Source organism: Pygoscelis adeliae, unplaced genomic scaffold, assembly GCF_000699105.1.
Source record: "Pygoscelis adeliae isolate BGI_AS28 unplaced genomic scaffold, ASM69910v1 Scaffold251, whole genome shotgun sequence".
NCBI classification, from domain to species: domain Eukaryota; kingdom Metazoa; phylum Chordata; class Aves; order Sphenisciformes; family Spheniscidae; genus Pygoscelis; species Pygoscelis adeliae.
Genome location: NW_008824109.1, coordinates 1,275,398 through 1,295,475, shown reverse-complemented (window position 1 = coordinate 1,295,475; position 20,078 = coordinate 1,275,398). Strand labels below are relative to the sequence as shown.

At 38.8% G+C, this 20,078-nt stretch overlaps 1 protein-coding gene across 1 annotated transcript in view; it reads right to left on the bottom strand.

Moving 5' to 3' along the window:
• Nucleotides 1–351: 351 nt before the first annotated feature.
• Nucleotides 352–20,078, bottom strand: part of STAT4 (signal transducer and activator of transcription 4) — a 39,502-nt gene continuing 19,775 nt past the window's right edge. Inside the window, exons 6-23 of the mRNA XM_009334198.1 lie at nucleotides 19,012–19,097; nucleotides 17,926–18,077; nucleotides 16,552–16,710; nucleotides 15,565–15,657; nucleotides 14,664–14,723; nucleotides 13,853–13,870; nucleotides 13,680–13,773; nucleotides 12,824–12,868; nucleotides 9,405–9,488; nucleotides 9,038–9,136; nucleotides 7,730–7,865; nucleotides 6,566–6,618; nucleotides 5,666–5,760; nucleotides 5,091–5,227; nucleotides 4,470–4,661; nucleotides 3,223–3,289; nucleotides 2,597–2,705; nucleotides 352–435 (exon numbers count right to left, since the gene is read on the bottom strand). Of these exons, the coding sequence (XP_009332473.1) occupies nucleotides 409–435; nucleotides 2,597–2,705; nucleotides 3,223–3,289; nucleotides 4,470–4,661; nucleotides 5,091–5,227; nucleotides 5,666–5,760; nucleotides 6,566–6,618; nucleotides 7,730–7,865; nucleotides 9,038–9,136; nucleotides 9,405–9,488; nucleotides 12,824–12,868; nucleotides 13,680–13,773; nucleotides 13,853–13,870; nucleotides 14,664–14,723; nucleotides 15,565–15,657; nucleotides 16,552–16,710; nucleotides 17,926–18,077; nucleotides 19,012–19,097 (1,706 nt within the window). The 3' untranslated portion in view covers nucleotides 352–408. The remainder of the gene's footprint in view (nucleotides 436–2,596; nucleotides 2,706–3,222; nucleotides 3,290–4,469; nucleotides 4,662–5,090; nucleotides 5,228–5,665; nucleotides 5,761–6,565; nucleotides 6,619–7,729; nucleotides 7,866–9,037; nucleotides 9,137–9,404; nucleotides 9,489–12,823; nucleotides 12,869–13,679; nucleotides 13,774–13,852; nucleotides 13,871–14,663; nucleotides 14,724–15,564; nucleotides 15,658–16,551; nucleotides 16,711–17,925; nucleotides 18,078–19,011; nucleotides 19,098–20,078) is intronic.

Here is a 20,078-nt window from a genome sequence, read left to right as displayed (position 1 = left end):
ATAAATCCTGATTTCCCCCAGCACGTTAATGTCTTTAGTTATCCTTATATGCTGTTCTCAGAAGCAAAACATTTTGTTACACTCTCGTATTTACAGCAATTCTAAGGACGTTAATTCTGCAAGTAAAATTTATCCCTGCTGGACCCCACTGAAGTCAAACGACCTCCAAGCCGGAAAGGATTTGGCCTTTTATCAGTGGGGACAGCAATTCTGACTTGCAGGAGGCTATTTGTAATCCCTAGGGAGAAGATTCCTGGTTTACGTGGTATTGATAACAGAAAGAGACCCGAGAATAACATCATAATGGTTTCCAGGAAATGCTGATTTACAAAGATGACGAAAAAAATTTACTGCATCTTTAACCCATCCAGTGTTCACATGATTACTAATTTTTCTAGTATGTGAACTTCAGTCAGTTGAGTAAGGAGAACTCAGCTAGAAGAGAAGAAGGAAAAGATTAGTCTCATGGCAGTTACTGCTGTTCATTCAAAAATAACTGCAGATGAAACCTTCTCTGGCTCAAGGTAACTGCAATGTCATTTTGACAATCTAAAGCAAATTGGTAAGGATCTGAGGATCCTGTTTCTAGTTCTTTACAAAATACAGGAATGCTTATTAGAAAAAAACTGTGTGGGAAACAGTTGCGATAAAAATGGTATTTTTTTATATGAACTTTTGTGGTTCTTTCAGCCTATGGATATGTATAGTGGGGTTCTGACCGCAGGCTTTGTTTTCCCGATGGGTAGGTGAATCTGGAGAGGGGGGAAATAGAAGGGAATTTAGCAAGACTGCAGAAAGTATATCTTGCTAAGACTGAGTTACTGAGTTGTAGGATATTTTGTCCTGCTGCAGATTTCACTCTTGTTCTCCGCATCTCACACGGTGCTTTTTATTGGCATCTCATGGAGGAAAAGTGTTGCTTTAATAATGCAGATTATCTACTTACTGTACTCAGACAGCTCTTCCCCAGGGTAGATTATATTGTGTGAATTTGGGATGATAAAGAAAAAAACTCCGTATTTTCCTCATTCCCATTTAGCAAGGTAAATAGAATGGAAAAAGGAAGGAAAGGAATTCTTTAAAAATCTTCCAAAACTGTTTTCTCCCCTAATTTCTAGCAGAACTTGAAAACATTTCTAGCAAGAGCCTCCAGAAATCCACCTACCATCTAGCAGCAGTGAACCACTTCTCTAGTACCCTTAAAAACTGATGCATGATTGTATTTGACTCTCCCAATTCATCACCGAACACATTCTTTTTGTGTGGTTGTGACCCCAGAAGATTGTGATGGTCACAGCTGGTTTGGAAGCTCTGGACAGAGCTGGTTTGAGAATTACTGGGCATGCTAAAAGAAACCAAAAACGTTTGGAGCCTGATGATAAGCAAAAGTGAAGCCAACTATTATTTTCACTGCCGAAACTCTGGGAAATGCAAATGCGTATGCAGCTCACAAATGCAGTTCAGAAGGTCAGAACTGTTTTCATATGGATAAACCGAACAATAAACCATCAGGGACATGTCTTGGATTGGGAGTGGTAGGTTTTAATGCAGAATTTTCATTCAGGCTAGTATTTCAATTTTAGGTGAAGAACTAGTTTGTCATGAGCGCTATCAGAGAAAAAGGTGAAGAAGCAAAAAAAAGGTATTTTGCTCTTGAACAGATCTTCAGCTTGGTGAAGAACTCCTCTATTTGTATATAAAGTTTAACTGTGTTTCCAATCATCGACAGTCAGGATTCTGGCTTAGTTTTGTTCCGTTTGTGGGTGAGGAGGAGTATTTACAGGGAGGCATTTGAAGGGGAGTTGACAGGCTTTTAAATACATAACCATTTTAAGATCATAACTCACTGAACATACAGAAAACTAAGAGCTAGTATTAAAAAGGAGGTTTTATTTTAAGGCTGTTAAAGCCCAACCACTGCTGTGTTTCCTGATAGAAGTCTGCTGGACAAATCCCCAGTGTGGGTATACATCAGTGCTCTTAAGTACTCTAAGCCACAATGATTCAGAACACAATTTCTAGTCAGTAAGTAAAAGAGGAAAATATTTTTAATAGGACATCGGTACAGTATTTTCCCAATCTTTCTATATACTTAGTGAATATTATTAGTTTTATTTGCTAAAAATGTTTTAGCTGACTTTTAATTTCTCACTTTGGTACCCCATGTAGAAACTTGCAGCGCTGAAAAGTTGTGCAAGTTTGCTGAATCGGAAATTTTTATGTTCCTTGTGCAGCTTCCCTGAGCAAGTCAAGTCCTTTGTGCTATCTACAGAATCAGTGTAATCGTTATGTATTTGTCAGTGTAAAGGCTTCGTTTGTGCAAGAGCTCTGAGATCTTTCAATTATGACATTCATGGTTCACTGGCCAGCGTGTCAGACAATTTCATGTAACAGTGCTTCCAAGCATGCTTGCAGCATCCTGTCCCATTTAGAATAGGAAATGTCTGCACCATCGTTTCAGAATGTAATGCAGCAAGTGATGAAAGAGCTCTAATTTTTTCATAATTGTGTAAGCAGCTTTTTGTAACCAGCATCTGTGTTGTACGTGTCCCGTTTGCTTAGTATTAACTTATGAATGGAAAAGTTTACAACATACGGCAGTTTCGATCACTGTGGGACTCAGGTGTTCGCTCAGCACAGCATAAACGCTTGGAGACATTGGAAGAAGATCTGATGGAGAATGTGGATCTGTAGAATCATTTAAGCTTAAAAAAAACAAAAACAAAAAACACAAAAATAATCTTAAAAGCAACCTAAATCCCCCTAACTTGATGCATAGCAGTGGAGTATGGTGAATGCTTATTAAGTTAGTTAAGCCTGTACTTGGGCTTGCTGGTGGCCCTGTAAGCCCATGCCAACAACCTGGTATACATTTAAAAATGTAGGAGATGGGACCGAGGGAAGAGAGGATAAACCTGGCTCTGAAATATCAGCTGCTGGAGAGAAAAAGGAGACAGTGAAAGATAAGTAGATCAGAGTACCGTAAAGTCTGCATTCAATTTTTACAAACGTTTTGCCACGTGGATGGGAAAAGCACTGTAGAAGTGAAGTTCTTTACTTCCCTTTTTTGTCTTTGGCAGTCCTTGGCCAAATAAAAACACGCGATGTGTTGCTATCCCAAACTATTTGAATGGGGGAAGGGAGGCAGGGAAAACTTTGAAACAGTATGTAAATTTAATAGAAATAACATTTGAAGTGTAATACATCTGTAAGGATACTTACATTTTGGAGACTGGGATAAATACAGAAGGAACATAACCTTTGCCTCCTCCATCTGAGGGCTTTGAGACTAAAAATAAATATTAGAGAAATTAAATATTGCCTAGTAATTTTATTGTTTATTTGAAATTGATTATCTGCTTTAAGCACTGCAGCCCATAATATATTAAAAAAGAAATATGCCTGTTTATGCTTAAATAAGCAGCCATAAAAATGAGGGGAATTCCTGAGATTAGTCTTTGAGGTCAGGTCTTAGTCACGTAATTCACTGTGCTCCCTTGATATGAATCGCCATCTCAGAATATAATACAGTAACTGATGAAAGATACCTTGTTAGGGCTTCAAAAGCAAGTATCTTGTAACTCTGCAAGCTTGGTACTTCTAAGCCTCTAGATTTCAGTTCTGCAAATGCTTGCATGGAGCTCTATCTCTACAGATACAGCTTCAGCAATGTCTTTTACATGAAATTAAGCATATACGTACATTTTTAGAGGATCGGAGCATTAGGCAAAGTCCACTGAATTAAAATGAAGAGGAAAAATATTTGTAGCCTCCAAATGTTTTTGAGTAGTGTAGGAATTTGAATTCAAATGGAATTGTAACCTTTCATACTGAAAGTCCGGAAGAATGTGTATTATAATCAAGGCTTTGAGGGCTTTTTTGAGAGAGAGTGAGTTTGATTTAAAAATAGCCTGACTTGTAACTTGGACAAGAAAGAGCATGGGCCTGAATGTATTTGCAGCCATCCATTCTTGTCTAGCCTTCTTGCATTTTCCAGTGCAGTTGCCAGGGGTTATACTGCTGGAATAAAGCAGGTCTTCCAAGCTCTTTGGAAAACACAGAATTTCCTTGAAATTAAAGAGACAGCGTGCTACAGTGTAACATGATTATGAAGGTGATAAGCAGGATGACTTTTCAGTTTCATCTCCTTTGAACACCTGAGCACTGAATTTTGTAATGCATCAGTCAGGAAAAAAAATCCTGTTTTTTTGACCCTTTCTGCCCTAAGATCTATTTCTTAGCTTCTTTTAAATATTGTTGCCATTGCCTCTAATGTAACCTCTAAGACCAGGGGTATATTTACAAAATGAAGCTGTCGAAATGATAGACGTGTTAAAACAGTTCTTTTGAAGATGCTGATTAAAGGAGGCATCTTAATCTGTTCCCTTCCTCCCTGCCCCCTTCCTCAAATTGCCTCTTGACTTTGCATCTGCTTTGCAGAAAGGGTAAACACAGAAATGGAGCCCAACCTTCATTTGGCTGACAGCTGTAGTGTTTGCCAAAGGCCTTATCTTTGGGAATGTCTGGATACAGATACTTCAGAGGGTTTTCAGGAACGTTGTCTGCCATAATAACTTTGTAGTCGCGCAGTATGTCGGCAAAAGGCAGTGCAGATAAGCGACCTTTGTTATAGGGTTCCACCGAATGAAATGTTACATCTCCTGTAAAAATACAAAGGCACCATAACCGCTGATAACTGGTAGATCAGCATCTGCAGTTGGAACGTATTTTTGCCTTTCTTTTGCAGTTTACACTGGCGTGGGTTTTACCTGTTCATACCAATGTTAGTATCTTTCAAGTTATACTTTCTGCACACGTGGAAGCAAATTTAAAGCCTGCAGTAAGCAGGCTCTCTTAGCCCAAGCATACATCTCCTAATGAACTTACATAGTCAATATAAAGAACTGAGAGGTAGACTTTCAGAGTTTTGGTTTGTGTTTCAGTACATATGATACTTGTATCTCATCCAAAACCATACTAAGACATGATACACATGAATTTTACTTTCAAACCAAAGAAACCGTGGCTCCTGTATTACAGGTGTGTTGCAGAGTTTGAGGTTTATGTTATTTTTTAAAAATTATACTTACCATTTTCTAACTGATCCACCCAAGTAAAGGTAATTCCACCCAGATTGCTTTCACTAAACCTTAATAAAAATGTTCCTGGTGTCTTGTCCTTGAGCAAAATTCGTTCCTTCTCTTTGCTTACAAATCCCATTATGTACCTGAAGTGTAACAGGAAATCATGGGTTTGCTTTTGGAAAAAAATACAGACTTCAATCTGTGCAATGCATCTGGCCAAACTTTATATAGGTGTTCAAAGCCTGGTTACAAAAGCTTTATAAGGTCTTGAAACTATGACAAAAGCTTCACATGAGTTACATGTGGAGTATGGCGTTGAGCTCAAAGTACTATGAAGCATGATGAGATTTATCACAGTACTTGACTGTACACCGACAGAACTGATAAACAGACCTAAACCTGCATTTCTAAGAGATTCAGTGATGTTCCCCTTTGGCAAAAATTTCAAAAGGTTATAAATGGGAAGAGGGAGACAGAAGTATTAAGCTCTTTGCAAATTCTCTTGTGCATAGCTAAAACTGAGATTAGTAAAGAAAAAAGACAGAGAGAGATCAATATACAACAGTTTCCTTGTTGCTCACCCATCAATCCAAAGAGGCAGAATGTGTTTTTTAATTAAGTCCAGGATGGCTTCAAGCCAAACCCAAAAGGTAAAAGACTTTCCAGGCAAATGTTCCTGATGGTTAAAAAGAAAACAAAAAACCAACCACAAAACACAAACAAAAACAACACACACAAGAAAAGAATTGTGAGAGTGTTGTTACCCAACATCCACATGACATGGCTATCTCAGTTTCTTAAGAATAATCTAGTTCGTTCAAGTGAGGATGACAAATTTGAACAGCTGTTTTGAGTAACGTCTCTCTTTCAGCCTGACAAAAAAACAATTGATTTCTAAGATATGCATTGGAAGCTCCTCATTTTTCAAGAAAAAAAAAAATCACATTCGTTGTTTCTTCCTGGTTATGAAATTACATTTTGAGAGAAATGATGACAAGAAGTTGAACTTCCTTCCGAGGTTCCATGCTTATTTAAATAATGTAGTTAATATGAATAAAATGGGTTTACCCTTCTTTCTCAATAACTTGCCTGTTCCTCATCAAAGTTACTGAATATATCGACTGACTTGAAATAATTTGTCACAACTGAGCATATGAAAAAAATTACTGTATGTTTATGAAAAATGTATCGTGTGCTTTGATAGCACAATCTATAGATCATTTACAGAAATATATAGGGCACACTATAACAACAGTTTCTGATATCTGTAGCAATGTAACTAAGTAGATCTCTTAGCCCAAGCATTAAACTTCTGGAAATGTTATCTTCCTAGTTCAATTTTTACAATGAATGTGATTGTGCTGGGCTACAAGTCCCACATATGGCAAGTGGGAATCTTACCAGTAGCATCAGAGAGACAGTTAGGCACGCATGTGGGCGTTAGGAGAAAGAAGAGTCTAGTTTTACTTTCGGAACCTTACCTTGCAGAACTTTGCCCAGGATAGTTGATAATCATTGTAACTGACTTGTTGTCCTGAGAGCAAAAAAAGAAACCAAATGGTGAGTCTATTTTTCTGAAGTTTTGAAATAGATATAAGCTTGATATCTGTATATTTGAAGTACAGTACATCCTGACTTGGAGAGTGATTGAGAGGAGCATGCTAAGGGGCTGTAGATCAGTTTTTCTGTATCCTTTTGAAGCAGCTGATAATGGTAGTTTTGGGAATATTTGCCTTAAGTAGTCTGGGACTTTGTTTCTGCAACACTGTGTGCTCAGTTTCAGTTTTTAGCCCGAGCGTTACTTCTCTTGGCCTTCACTCTAACTTGAGCTTCCATGTTTAAGGCAATTTATTTTTCGTTTCTTATGATTCTTGCTGATGTACAGTGGCACCTCTCAACTCCACTAAGCAAGAAATCTCCAAGAAACCATCAGAAAAATTGACTGTTACCCAGGGAAACCAGTCTTCGCTTCCCGGCTTTGAAAGCAATAATAAGTAAAGATTCCCCCCAGTTTTTGACAGATGCTTCTGTTCTTGCCCGACAGGAGAGGTGTTGTTACACCCTCAGCCTGGAGTTTCTTACAGTTCACAATATATTTTATAATTGTTTCTTCTCCAGAAACAGATAAAGCTTTGTTTTCTTCTGCCAGCTTTCCCTAAGGCGTCTCCCTTCTGGGGGACTGTCAGATTGAAGTGTTCAATAGTTCATCTCGCTGAAGTTACAGGGCCTCTTTGCTACGCTGTCACCAGTGAAGGATGGGTCCCAGAACTAAACAGACCCACAAGGACGGGTACTTAAAATGAAACAAAACCCAAACCAAACCAAACCCCATAAGCAAGCAAAAAGACTTCCTTTTGATTTCAGATGCGTGAGATAATTACTTGCTAAGGAAACAAAATAACATCACAGTTCAGTGTGACTCTGATGCCCTCTTTCTTCAGTTTAGCAGCCTGGAAGTTCAGAAGTTGAATCACTTTGTGGTAAGAATAAGCTGATGCGTGCTTTTCTTTAAAGAAAAAAATGTCATTGTGGCATTTTTGAAGTCAGCTCTGGAAGTGGAGGTCATGCTTAAAGTCATTACCTGTAACTATCAAATATAAGAGCCCAAAAGCAAATACAATCTGTATGTTTCTATATACACTTACCCGTAAGTTTCTCTGCCAGCATGTTGAGCTGCTCAGAATTGAGTCCACGACCGACATACGATGAAAATTGCCAGCTCAGTACTTCTAAGAGCTGACTTAAAGTGGCAGCAGGGGGATTGTTGAAGAAAGACAAATTCTGCAACAGAATTAGTGCTTTGTTTAGACAGTTAGCAACCATGAAATACACTGCAAGCTGGAAAAGAAGGCTGCAAGTACTTGAGCAGAATCTGGAAGTGTTAAAAATTAGGTGTGCAGGGGGATACGTTGGGGCAAATAGGTGCTGGCCCTCCCACCTGCAGCCACCCAGCAAGGTCCACTTGGGTGCCTGAGCAGAGTTGTAGGGGGACACTCCTAGTGAGAGCGAGAGTCCGTGTGTGCATATTGGATGATAAAATACCTTGCTGTGCTTCTGATAGTATCGCATGTTAAGACAGTGAAAATATGCTTAAATCCTATCCAATAAAGGCAGATATTCTCACTATACTTTCATATGTTTGGTGCATGGAAATCTTAAACTGTTACATACTCATATAGCGGTATGTTGTTGAATCGTTTGGTTCATCTTAGTTTTTCATTTGATTTCTGGACTGTAGGAGTATCACAGAGTGATAATGAAGTCCAGGCTGCTGGTCAGCTGGCCTGCCATCGTTCTTAGGCGCACTCCATGGTAAACTGTCTTACCCTTTCTCTCCTCCGAACATCTATGTGACTGCCACTAATCCCTGACTGAAAGCCTGACAGCACTATTCTACAATCTGCAAATACAGTAACAGCGGCTGAATCTAAAATATGTGCTGAGCCAGCTGGAGCCTGAGAAAGAATGATTCTGCTTTTGCTCGTGGTTAGAGCCACTAGAAGGTGCTACTTGACACTTACAATCTCTATAGAAAGCACTAGCTCCTATAAAATGCATGAGAGAAAGCAGCACTTCAGTACATTATAGACCCATCTATACACCTGCTTTGACAGTTTTGAATTGTACTAGTTGAATTACCTTGTACCATGTACAGTTTTGGTCAACCGCATCCAAAAAAGACAAATTCAAACTAGAAAAGTTGTGGAGAAGGGCTATCACCTTTCCTTAGTTTAAGAACTACTACTTCAGCCTACAAAAAGGAAGGCTAAGCGTGCATATGGTTTTATATCTGGGCAGGGAACAAAAGATAAACAACATTGAAGTATGTTGTTGATAAGAGCGTATGTGAGGAAAATAAGGCCATTTTAAGAGGGAAACATCAATATATTTGGTGACCAAATAATAGAAATGTGAAAATGCAGAAAGTCAGTGCTTGCATACTGAAGACCTACCTGAGGATCGTTGGTTGACAGATTGTACCAAATAATAGAAGCCCACGCGTTGGGTAGTTGGCTGACATTGGAAATCATCACCACAGGCAAAGAGCTGGTCTGGTGGAAAGAATGAATGCGGTACGTAAATGCTGCCGAGGAAAGTGTTAGCGCTGTGTTATGCTTTGTTTTTTTAGCCCCCTCTTCCTTCCCGAAGCGTAAGTTTCTGTCCAGAAGTTCTGGAAATCTTGTGTCTGCTTACGGTTACTGCTGAAGATAGCATCTAGGATAGACGGACCTGTGGTCTAGCCCAACAGGGTTGTTCTTCTGTAAGCTGCTGGAAAATGCCTTTCATTCTTGCCCTAGAAAACCTGGCTAGAATACTCACTTCCAAATTTATAGTCAATCCATACAGGCAGACCTGTGTTTCAAAGCTGATGGAGTGCAGTTCCTCGGTCACCATGTGGGGGCCCTGAGGGAGTAAGTAGGTTATAAAACTGTGAATGCACAGTTGGCATTTAACACTCTTTTAGTGATGCAACTGCTGAGATTACACAACTTTGAAAGAAAACACATATCAAATATGTAAGTAGAACAGGAAAAGAAGGAAGTGAAGGAAATAATATGTTTCTTAAATTAAATTAGTCCAGAAGTCTGGTGATGGTTTTCTGATGAATCTAAAAAAAACCCTTGACATTGTTAAAGCAATACTTTAAAACCTTTAACTTCTGCTTTTAACTTTTTCTAAAATGGTGCTTTTAAACACAGATTTGCACACAGAAAGTTAACAGATTATTTTTTGTGTCTGATAAAGGTTGTCTCCAACTTTTCTTTTCCTAAAGTTTCTTTACTGATTGACAATTCCAATTTAAACAGAGATGTTAAACCTCAAGGAGAAACAGACTAGAAACAAAACGAAAAGCCACAGCTTTAATGACAAGTAGGCCCTCATCTGGGAACACAGGTTTGTTGTAAGTATACTTAGATGGTACTAGTTGAGGGAGTAGAGACCTAAATCATTAATCCAAAGTAAATCTGGTATTAAAAAACCAAGCTGTTCTTGGATGGGGAAAAAAAAAAAGAAAATCTGTTTGTCATAGTTGATTAAAGTTTGTAGTACAAGCATTCTGTTTTGATTACAAACCAGCATAGCCCTGTAAAGATCCAAATCTCTGCCTCTTGGGAAACAGATCTTTTGAAATACGTTTCTATCCCCAGGAGTCAAAGTATAAAAATCTGTTTGTCCTTTTCCTGTTTTGTTGTTGTTTTTCCCCTCCCCATCACATATTTGTTTTGTCAGACTTTTTAAAAAAAGAAAAAAAAATCAAAAATCCCAAATCGAAATGCTTCCGTTTACTGAAATACTCCGCTTTCAGTCAATGTAAAATAAAACTATTCCTTGGGAAAGTGTCTCATGGCCTTATCTTTCCCATGGAGCACCTCCTCCAGGACATGTACAGGCCACTGCAACAAAAGATACTGTATGAATGAGGGGCTGAGACCACAGGAGATCCTCAGGCATCTGAATAATAAATCTGCCTTGCAAAGGCAAAATCCAGTTTAGAGCTGAAGGCTTTTACATGAAATAGTCATCCATCAAATGAGCTCAAATGTTTTAATGCAGGTAGAATCAATCCAGCTCAACCTGTATTGCTGACAGAAAGTTGAAAAGGGTTGGTGAAACTCCCCTTCTCCCTCCCTCCACACCCTCCATTATGATTTTGCAAAAACTTAAATTTTCCTCATGGAAAAATCATCTAGGCAAAAAGGCATATCCAGATGAAAGGACAAATCTCAAATACAGAGAGCTTCCACTTTTTTTTATGAGGCAAGTCATACTTAAAAACTACACTCTCAGCTTACTAAACATCCTATAACAAACCAAGTTTTTAAATTATTATGGTTGCTATTAATTAAAAAAAACAAAACAAAACAACTTGTTCATGCTAATAATGACTTCACAGACTGTGATTTGACCAAGGAAAAGCCCTGTTTGAGGAAATCAGTTAGCAGTGAACCATGCCACAGCTCAGCGGTCCTAATTCTCCACAGCCCTATGTTTTATATAGTTACAAAGGCACAATGTGTGAAAGCGGGAGTAAAATGCTACCAAAAGTAGAGCAGCGACATTTTTGTGCCTACATTTTTGCATTTGCTTGTCCTGATGCAAATGACTTTGTAAGTAGCAAACTAATTGGGAGGCAAGCGTTGAGTTTCAGTCTTGCTAATCAGGTTGCAAGTTACTCCGTTCAGAAACACCATGTGAAGTGTGCACAAGTATCTTCTGCTTTAGGTTTTCGGTTAAAATTCTCCATGCTGATTATACCTTTGCTTTGTACTTAAAGACTACTTGTAATAAGTGTTGTGCTTGTATAACTACATCTATTTGGGCTGTAATATGAGTGATTTTATTATTTTTTAAATTTTTTTTTTTGAAACTTGCCCATATAACTTCACCCTCAGCACTTCTACTGTGCAAAAAAGTTACACTGGTGTGGAGATACCTTAAACCGGTAAAGGCTATTTCACTTCCTAGGTAAGTAGGTGGCATTCATAGAAGCATCTTATGACCTCAGTTACCTTGGGAGACTCTAATTGTTCTGGTAGCGTTGGCAGAGGCTGTATCATTGGCTGCAAGCTTCTGACTCTTTGCTTCCGTCAGAGATTTATCTGCAGATTTTTGCTGTTAAATAGCAATGCTAAATTTACAGTGATGGTCCATGGCCACCCTAGAATCTGTGTGTACTCGTGCCTCTCCCCTCCCTGCCTGCTGCCTCCAGTTGCTGGATGAGGACATCTTGCCCTCTCCCCTGCTGGGGCAGTTCTCCTTTCCCCTCCTGCCAGTGATGCGGACGGTGAACGAATGAAGGCAGCAACTTTCTTGCCTGCGATTCTGATTTTGTCTGTGACACCCACCGCACTCAGGGGAATCAGGGTTTGTAGGAAGCCAGGGCTGAGAAGAAGGCCGTAGGGTGTGCAGATGGTGAGGAGCTGGGCAGGGGAAGAAGCACTGGTGTTCTGGATGTGAGGGGTGCTGGAGGGTAACACGGGAATGGAAGGAGCGCTCTACGATACAGGGACGCGGTGTTCCGGGTGTGGACTAGCGCCGATGTTAATACTTCTGATTTCTGTTCTCCGCAAAGCAAGAACATACGGATTTTAAGCTCCTCTGCTAGGAAGCAAGCACTTGCAATGCCTTTTCACCTTACGTGCCAGGTGGTATGTGCGTGTCTCTGAAATCTGGGTACTGCAAAGTACCTGCTGGTTTGTTAGGGCTAACATGTCATAGTACAGCGTCACCACAAGAGGGGAACCTATGACCGGATTTGGATGAGTATTGGTAAACTAAGCACACTTCTGGTCCTGGTTGAGGCAAGAAAACTTCTTTGATGCGAATATAATTATACCCTTACTTCGGCTGTAAACGTGGCCAACAGAATATATATTTAAAGAACCGTTCCTATAGGAAAAATTGTTTCAGCAAAAAACTCAAAAAGCTTGTTTTTTTCAAACTGTAAATGACCAAAAAGGTGGCCTTAAAGACGACTGCCTTTAAGGCATAGACGAATGCCTATTGTAACTTTTTTACACACAAATTTGAGGCATGCAATTAAAATTTCTGAGTACTTACTTCTGAAAAGTTCTCATTATACTTATACTATCACGTCATAATTGGTCCTATACTTAATATAAGGATAATATATTTCAAAATCTAACAGCATATGGTTGCTCTTTGATTTAAATAAAATCTAATCTGAAATACTTGTGAGAGTAATCAAAAATAACATGTAAAATAAATGCACAAACCTCATTTCCTTTGCTTCCAGCACTTGATTTCATTTCTTTGGGTTGCTGTATAAAGCAAAACAGTATTTATGTGGCAAAGAAACTACAGATAGAAGTACACATAAAGACTGTCATTTGTAACCATGATGTTCTTAGTACAATAAGGTTTTGTTTACAATATACAAATACATTGTAATGAAGGCTCTGACACTATGCCTTGAAAAGTCTATTCAGTGAATAGTCTTTTGATATTTTTAAAGAATTTTTAAACTCAGTTAACACAACAAAGCGTTAATTAGAGTGCTTGCAAAGTGTGTAATACGAAAAAGCACTAAAGACTGTCAATCTCTATCTCCTTTTGCACAACTACACTGATGCACTGCATCTGTGGTTAAGCAAAAAAACCAAACCCATAGGTGAGGGAGTCTAGTCAGAAAGCATGATTCCCTGGGATATTAGAGAAGTTACAGAAGCAGTAGTATAGTCTCTCAAAAGACAGTTATCGCAGGCATTAATTTCAACCAGATCTAAAGCATTCAATTATATATTTCCCCTAGACAATGGGTTTTTGTTTGGTTTGGGGTTTTTTAACAAAACTCAGTTTCTGAGAAGCTGTGTAATTCAACATGATTAGTCTTTCCCTTTTCTGGCATTATTAAGATTTGCTTTGTCATTTCTGTGAAAATATATAGTCTTATTTTATGGAATGGATAAAGTATGGAATAGGATAAAGAGGTTCTAGGAGTAAACTTTCTGTATAAGGAAAAAGAAAATGAGTGTAGACTTGACAGTAATACAGTTCTCCCTGCATAGTTTTTAAAGAATCTTTTATTTCTTTACCAGAGGTGCACGACAGGAAAAAAGCAGTCAAACTTACCAAATGTCGAAATTCTACTGACAGGCTTCCATTTGCGGATTCTTCCATGTTCATTGCTTTCACGTGTGTTCCACACAGAACGAATCTACGATTACTATAGAGGACATTACACTTACGTACTCAAATAGTATTGTATTGGATAAATTAAGAAATCTGATATTTTGTTTTCTTACCTTACAGTTGAAACATTCCTAAAATAGAAGAGGGGCCGGGGGAGGAAACAGATTGTGAATCAGTAAATGTGTAAGCCATACTTGCACTGAGGAACTTATCTTGAGACAGTAGATTTTGCCTTGTTAAAGTTAATTCATATTACCAACAAAACTGCAACTTTTAAAATAGAGAGCTGAAATTTGTACTGTCCAGTTAGACTTTTGCATCTGGCCAGATGCAAGTAGCGTATTTTATCTAGGGTTTTTTCTGCCATTGGAATGATATGTGGGTATCAAAGTACCAAACCCCTTAGAAAGATGGAGTTTATGTAGCAGTCTTAATTTCAGGCAGGGATAAAACTCTCTAAGCTCCATAGTTACTAATTACAGCACCAGCTTTTCAAGCACAAGCACAAGCTTTGTGTACTACTTGGAGCAGTTGCATTGAAGGTTCCAGGCCTATTAACGCAAGCAGAGATAAGTCCTATTTCAAAGTTAACTATCCCATAAATGCAATACACTTTGATTTAAAGTTTTTGTGTGATGCCACTATTCCAGACTGATGAATTTTACCTAAGTCTTGAAACAAATCTTAAATGGACTTCTTGCCTCCAATTTGAAAATATCAATTAGAAATATCAGCTTTTATAAAAAAAAAACAAAGTCGTCTTCCACATTGAAAAAAGAAAAGCATTACCCTGATGTTTTAACTGGTTTGGGTTTTTTGTTTTTCCTTTTTAGAGCAACTTCTAAATCAGATAAGGTAGCAATTGAAAAAGCTGTGTTATCTCTGTAGGGAGAGAGAGAATATCTTCACTTTAAAGTTTCTTACTTGTCAATAGTTGCTTTCACTCTGATCTGGTAGTTTAGCTCTGGCAATTTAATTAGCAACCTTCAAAACAGAAAATGTAAAAGTGAATATTAACAGAATAAATTTCTCACCAGAAAATATCAGAGACCAATAGCTCCACACCAAAGTGTCTGAAATGATTATAATCTGAAAACAGATTAGGCATCTAGGATTATATCACGATTTACAGGGTTGTGTACTCAGAAAGAGGGGCTGAGCTGTTCCAGTGGTGAGTGTTCCTGCCCTGCACGTATGTGTTTGAGGGAATGGCTAGAGAGACAACAAAGAGGTAATAATTAAGAGATGGATATGTATAATCTGTGACTGCACCGTAGATGTACGTGTGCTTTCCTTTACGTACCCTTTCCATCCCCCAACCCTCCATGCATTCTTTTTGCTGCAAGGTGGTAATGAGATGTGAGTTCCTCTCCCACCTTCGCTTTTTTCACAAAGTCAGGCGAGGAGCTAGTGGGAGAGAGATAGCTTGTCACTGATTCACCAGAGCCCCGCAAAATGCAGAAGTTTCTCTTCCCTACGTGCAAAAGTGACTCAGTATTCTAATGTTGGCTCGTATCATGTGGATCATTATTTACTCAGTTTGCAAAGTCATTAATACAAGAATTCAATGCGTACAGAATCCTGAAGGTACTGACTTTTGGCCACAGTCTGCCTTTCTTCCTCACACTGATTTACTCTTTATTGCCACTTATTACGAGTGACAGATTCTGTGGGCTTTATATCCCTATTCCAGAAAACTCTCCTTGGAGTCAAAAGGATCTCTAACACAAGTTGGTCTGCTTTGCTTTCTAGACTCTGAAACAGTCTCCTAGGATAAAATGCAGTACACAAATGAAGGAATTTATACCAGATTTCCTTTCCTTACCTTAATTTGACAGTGAACTGTATTAACGTTTTAAGAACCATTGGCCTCTGGGGATGTGTTGGCATGCAGGGCTGCCTTTCAACCACAAATGAACTGTGTGAAAAGAAGTGAAACAAATAGATTGTTAGGAATATGCGTAAACAAACAGCTGTATTAGGGGAAAAAAAGTGCTGTTACCTCTTAGAGATTTATTTCTCTACGGATGCTGAAGTTGGAGGTATATATTCCAACACTTAGTTCTCAAAATGATGCAATGGTCTAACTTACAGTTGAATTGTTCCCATAAGAAACAGATATTTGGAATACATTAAAAATCAAAACAAAACAAATTCCATAGTCCTAAAATACCAGGCTGATAAAAATCTGGAAGACCAAGACTTTTATCAGAACCATAAAACAGAGTATGAAAATACACTGAGCCTGGCTCCAATGAAATTAAACAATCATTTTATCTTTTTTCATTTTTTATAAAAAAACAATTGACTATGTTTTGCTTTCAGATAGTCACTTGTGCTATATCTCTCATATAGCCAGTACAAAAGGCAAGAGGAATGATGATAATATTTTATATATTAATAGAATGTCTTGGCGGGGGAGAGGAAAGACAAGGAACAAATTAGCACCTGCCACTTTACTTAAAAAACCCCAAACCCCAAAGAAACAAACAAACAAAAAAACCCCCAACCCCCCAACCTGTTCTCAGCAGTAAGTACATGACTCCTACTGAAATAAATGGATTTTGTGTGTTCACCTAGAGTCAGGACTTGACCACAAACCCTTAACACATGAGAAGCTGCCTGGCACCTTCGGCTTCCAGGAATTTTGGTGACAGCTGTACATACTTTTTATATTGGAAACTCGGTCTTTAAGATCCTCAGAGACTCAACCTTTTGTAAATTTTTTTTCTTCTTAACAATGTGGTCTCATTGTTGCCAATGAATTTGTGTCAGTTCAGGTAAAGTTATGTACTGACAATGGCTTACGCACTTCCGGAAAAGATTGTAGAGCAGAAAGTTGACTTTCTCCAGCAGTTGAGGTCTTTGCACTGGGATAGGGTCCCCATCGTAAGTCAGTCTGGTCAACAGTTCGTCCAGTTTTTCTAGTTGCCTTCTAACTTGAAAAAGACTCTCTGCCAACAGCGTAAAACTACAGCAAAGACAGTAGATTAGTTTGCAATCTTTCATGTAAACGGCTGCTTAGAATATAATGGCTCCTAAAGTTCTTGCTTAGGGAAATCAGAATCAGTACCGATCGGTGCTTTCTAGCTTTATCCAAACTCATGTCCATTCATCTTTTGTTTACAGGAGTATATAAATACATCAGGCAAAATTTCCTACTTTATTTTCAAAGGTAAATATTTTTGCAACAGGCCTCATCAACAGCAATGCAACGCTGTCCGTGATAATTTAGAAGAAATATGTACACAGTTCTGACGTTTTACATGCAGGGCACTTGTGCCAATTTTATTTCTTTCCTGCAGCTTAGTGGTTTTGCAAAGTGTACTCTTTAAAAGGATAATATTTACATAAAATGAAAAAGTTACAAACACTGAGGAAGTGCATTTCTCAGAAATGTAAAAACGATAAGGAAAATGAAATCCAAGCACACTTGCTAACAGTTTAATAGGGTACGGGTGTATAAAATCACATCTTTTAGCTATTTTTAACATCTTCATTGGAAAAAAAAATACTTCAGTGGGAAAAAAACACACAAAAAAGGCAAAAAATACTTTTTCTTCAAACCTAAGAAGGTTCTTGGTTGTTTTCCTTCCTTTTTTCTTCTTACTCATTACTTCCATCTTCTCCAGAAGAGAAGTTTGATGGGAGAGAAATGACCAGGACATTGACATTCTCTGGCTGCATTATCTTTTTAAATATAATGCCTTTTAAAAATTTTATTTATTTGCAATCACCTTTAGAGTTTCCACCACAGAGACTACTGCCACTCAATTCCTGTGTAGTTTGAAGTCTGGAGGAGTGATGTACCTAGTGAGTCAAAGCATAAAGTGTCTACCCAGCTCCTGCCTAGACAAAACTCCCACTGTCCTCAGTGACAAACCCAGTCAGCACGGTTCTTACTCAAGCAAAACTCCCAAGAGGGTGTGTATCATGAATCTGGAACAACTGTCAAACCAAAAAATGACTGACTGCCACGGCTTAGGCTCAGCTGTTCACTGTAATGTTATTTATTCTGAATAGCAAAAGTTGTCCACCAAAACAAATTGTATTTGTGTTATTTACTTGCTTAGCTGCTAATGAATTTGCTAGTGTTGCAAGGTAACTGATATAAAGGAAAGATCATTTCATGTGCAGCAGACTTCCTGTGGTTTTCAGTGGAAACACAAGCTCAAGGCAAGTTTACCAGTTCTGCAGCTGATCAAGCCCACCATGGAGAGGACCCCCGATGCAGGCAATCTGCTGCCGTCTCTTCCAGTCTAGCAGCTCTTCAGTCAGCATGTTGCTCATAAGCATATCGATTTCATGAATCACACGCCCTATTTTACTGAGTACTTCCTGTAAAATAGGAAAGGTATCACAAACTGACCACAGGGAACAGCCGCAAAACTCAGCAATTATCATAAAAGTGCTGATTACATTTCTTTCAATTACTTTGCAAGTAACCATATTTAGCCCCAACGGCTTTAGTCTCTCTAATTCAGAGGTGACTGGATTCATCACCCATTGTACTTGAAATTAATCCTGAATGTCTATGAACTCTTCCTCAGTAAAACTTTTTTTGGGGGTGGGAAGGAGGATTGTTGCATTCTTTGTGGGCATAACACCTCCAAGAAGGTGGAGGTGTTACATTTGTGGAAGGTGGAAGGAGTACATTTACAAGTACTGTCAAGGTAAAAAAGTCCTCCTTTTGTTTTGTATCATACCCAGTGCACTGGTTTTTTTTTGCTTGCTTGCTTTTATCCTTAAAAAGCACGCGGACTCAAACAAACTGCCTAAATGTACTGTTTTCTCTGTCGGCAAAGAAGCGGTCAGGGGAATATTGTCATATTTGCAAGTCTCGGTCACAGAACAGAGCAAGGTACCATTGGTGGGTTGCTGGGGTTTTTTGTGTTTGTTTGGGGTTTTTTTGGCAGTTATTAGATTACATTTACTTTGAATACTTTTTGCTTACTTTAAAACGTATATATTGCCAACTAAGTTATCCATTTAGTACAGTGCATAAGAGGTCCTGTGAAGTGATGCCCTCACCTCCCTTCTAAGGTGTGCAGAACCATATCCTTGCTTGAGCCGTTACTTAATTGCCAATTTCTTAACTGCTAGTCAAAATCACCCGCACCCACCCAAAACCTTTTGTGGATTTGTAACTCCTGTTATTTGTCTGTTCTTCTGAGAGGAGGATTTAAAAAGGCACGCATACGCATTTGAGTATCCGATGTGGGAATAAGGGGAGAAAGCAAACAAACCACAAATGACAAAACATGTCACTAACCTTTCTCTTGTAGTCTAAAGTATTGAGCATCGCCTGCAACGCCAACATTTCCTGTTTAATGAGGGCGCTGTTTTTGTCGCTCTGCTCTGCAGGGGGATGAAAAAAATCAGTACAAATGCGTGCATGGGTGCGTGCGTGTGTTTGTAAGGGGAGGAGGGGAAAAAACCACGAGCAGACTGCAGCATGAACTAGTGAAAAAATAAACTGCAGATATCAGTAGATTATGTAATATCTACTGATATCAGTACAATCATCAAATGATTTCATTTGAATGGACTAACTTTCGTACAAGTTTAAGACAAGGTTTTATGACTCCACTCTTTAGATGTGCATGTGGAACAGGAAAAGAGAGAAAACATACAGATGATACCTAGAAATCTATAAATCTCCTATTAATGTGCATACTCGTGTATTATGTACATCTGGCTTGGATCAATGATTGATCTGTGCACTACTGAAATATGCTCGTGATGTCAGCAGTTAGACTAAAGGTCTTCGGACTTGATGTGAATTACTCGTCTGGCTGAGAGAATAGAGGTTAGGCATTTGAAACAGAGATAAAGTGTTCATCGCCGTGGGGATTTCAGCAGCCAGGAGTACTGATTACTGGGTATTTCCCCCTCTCCGTAACTTTTTTCCTTCTCTGGATCATGCATTAGTTTCAAGCTTCCCCCATGCTCTTTCATATGCAGCTCTTCCCCCGCCATCACCTTCCCCCACCTTTTGCTCTTCTTGCATCTTTCATGCTACCTTCAAAAAAGAAATTGGTGCCAACTGTGTCTCCGCTAAGCTCTGGATTGACATCTTCCCATTACGTTAGAGTAGGTGTTTCAATAGAGGCAGACAAGTAACTGATTGTCAGCTCAGCCACAGCAATTGCTCACACACGTCGTAAGGTACTGCAAGCTGGCTTTGCTGGTGTAGAGCATTTGTTGACACAGTGAATTTTTAAGCCCTGAAAGTCATTTATATAAGCGTGTTTTATTTTGCAAGTGGGGCAGGCTTCAATCATCTGCATGGTCAGTAATTATGATTGGCCTGATGACTAGCAACTCATTAAACCATGG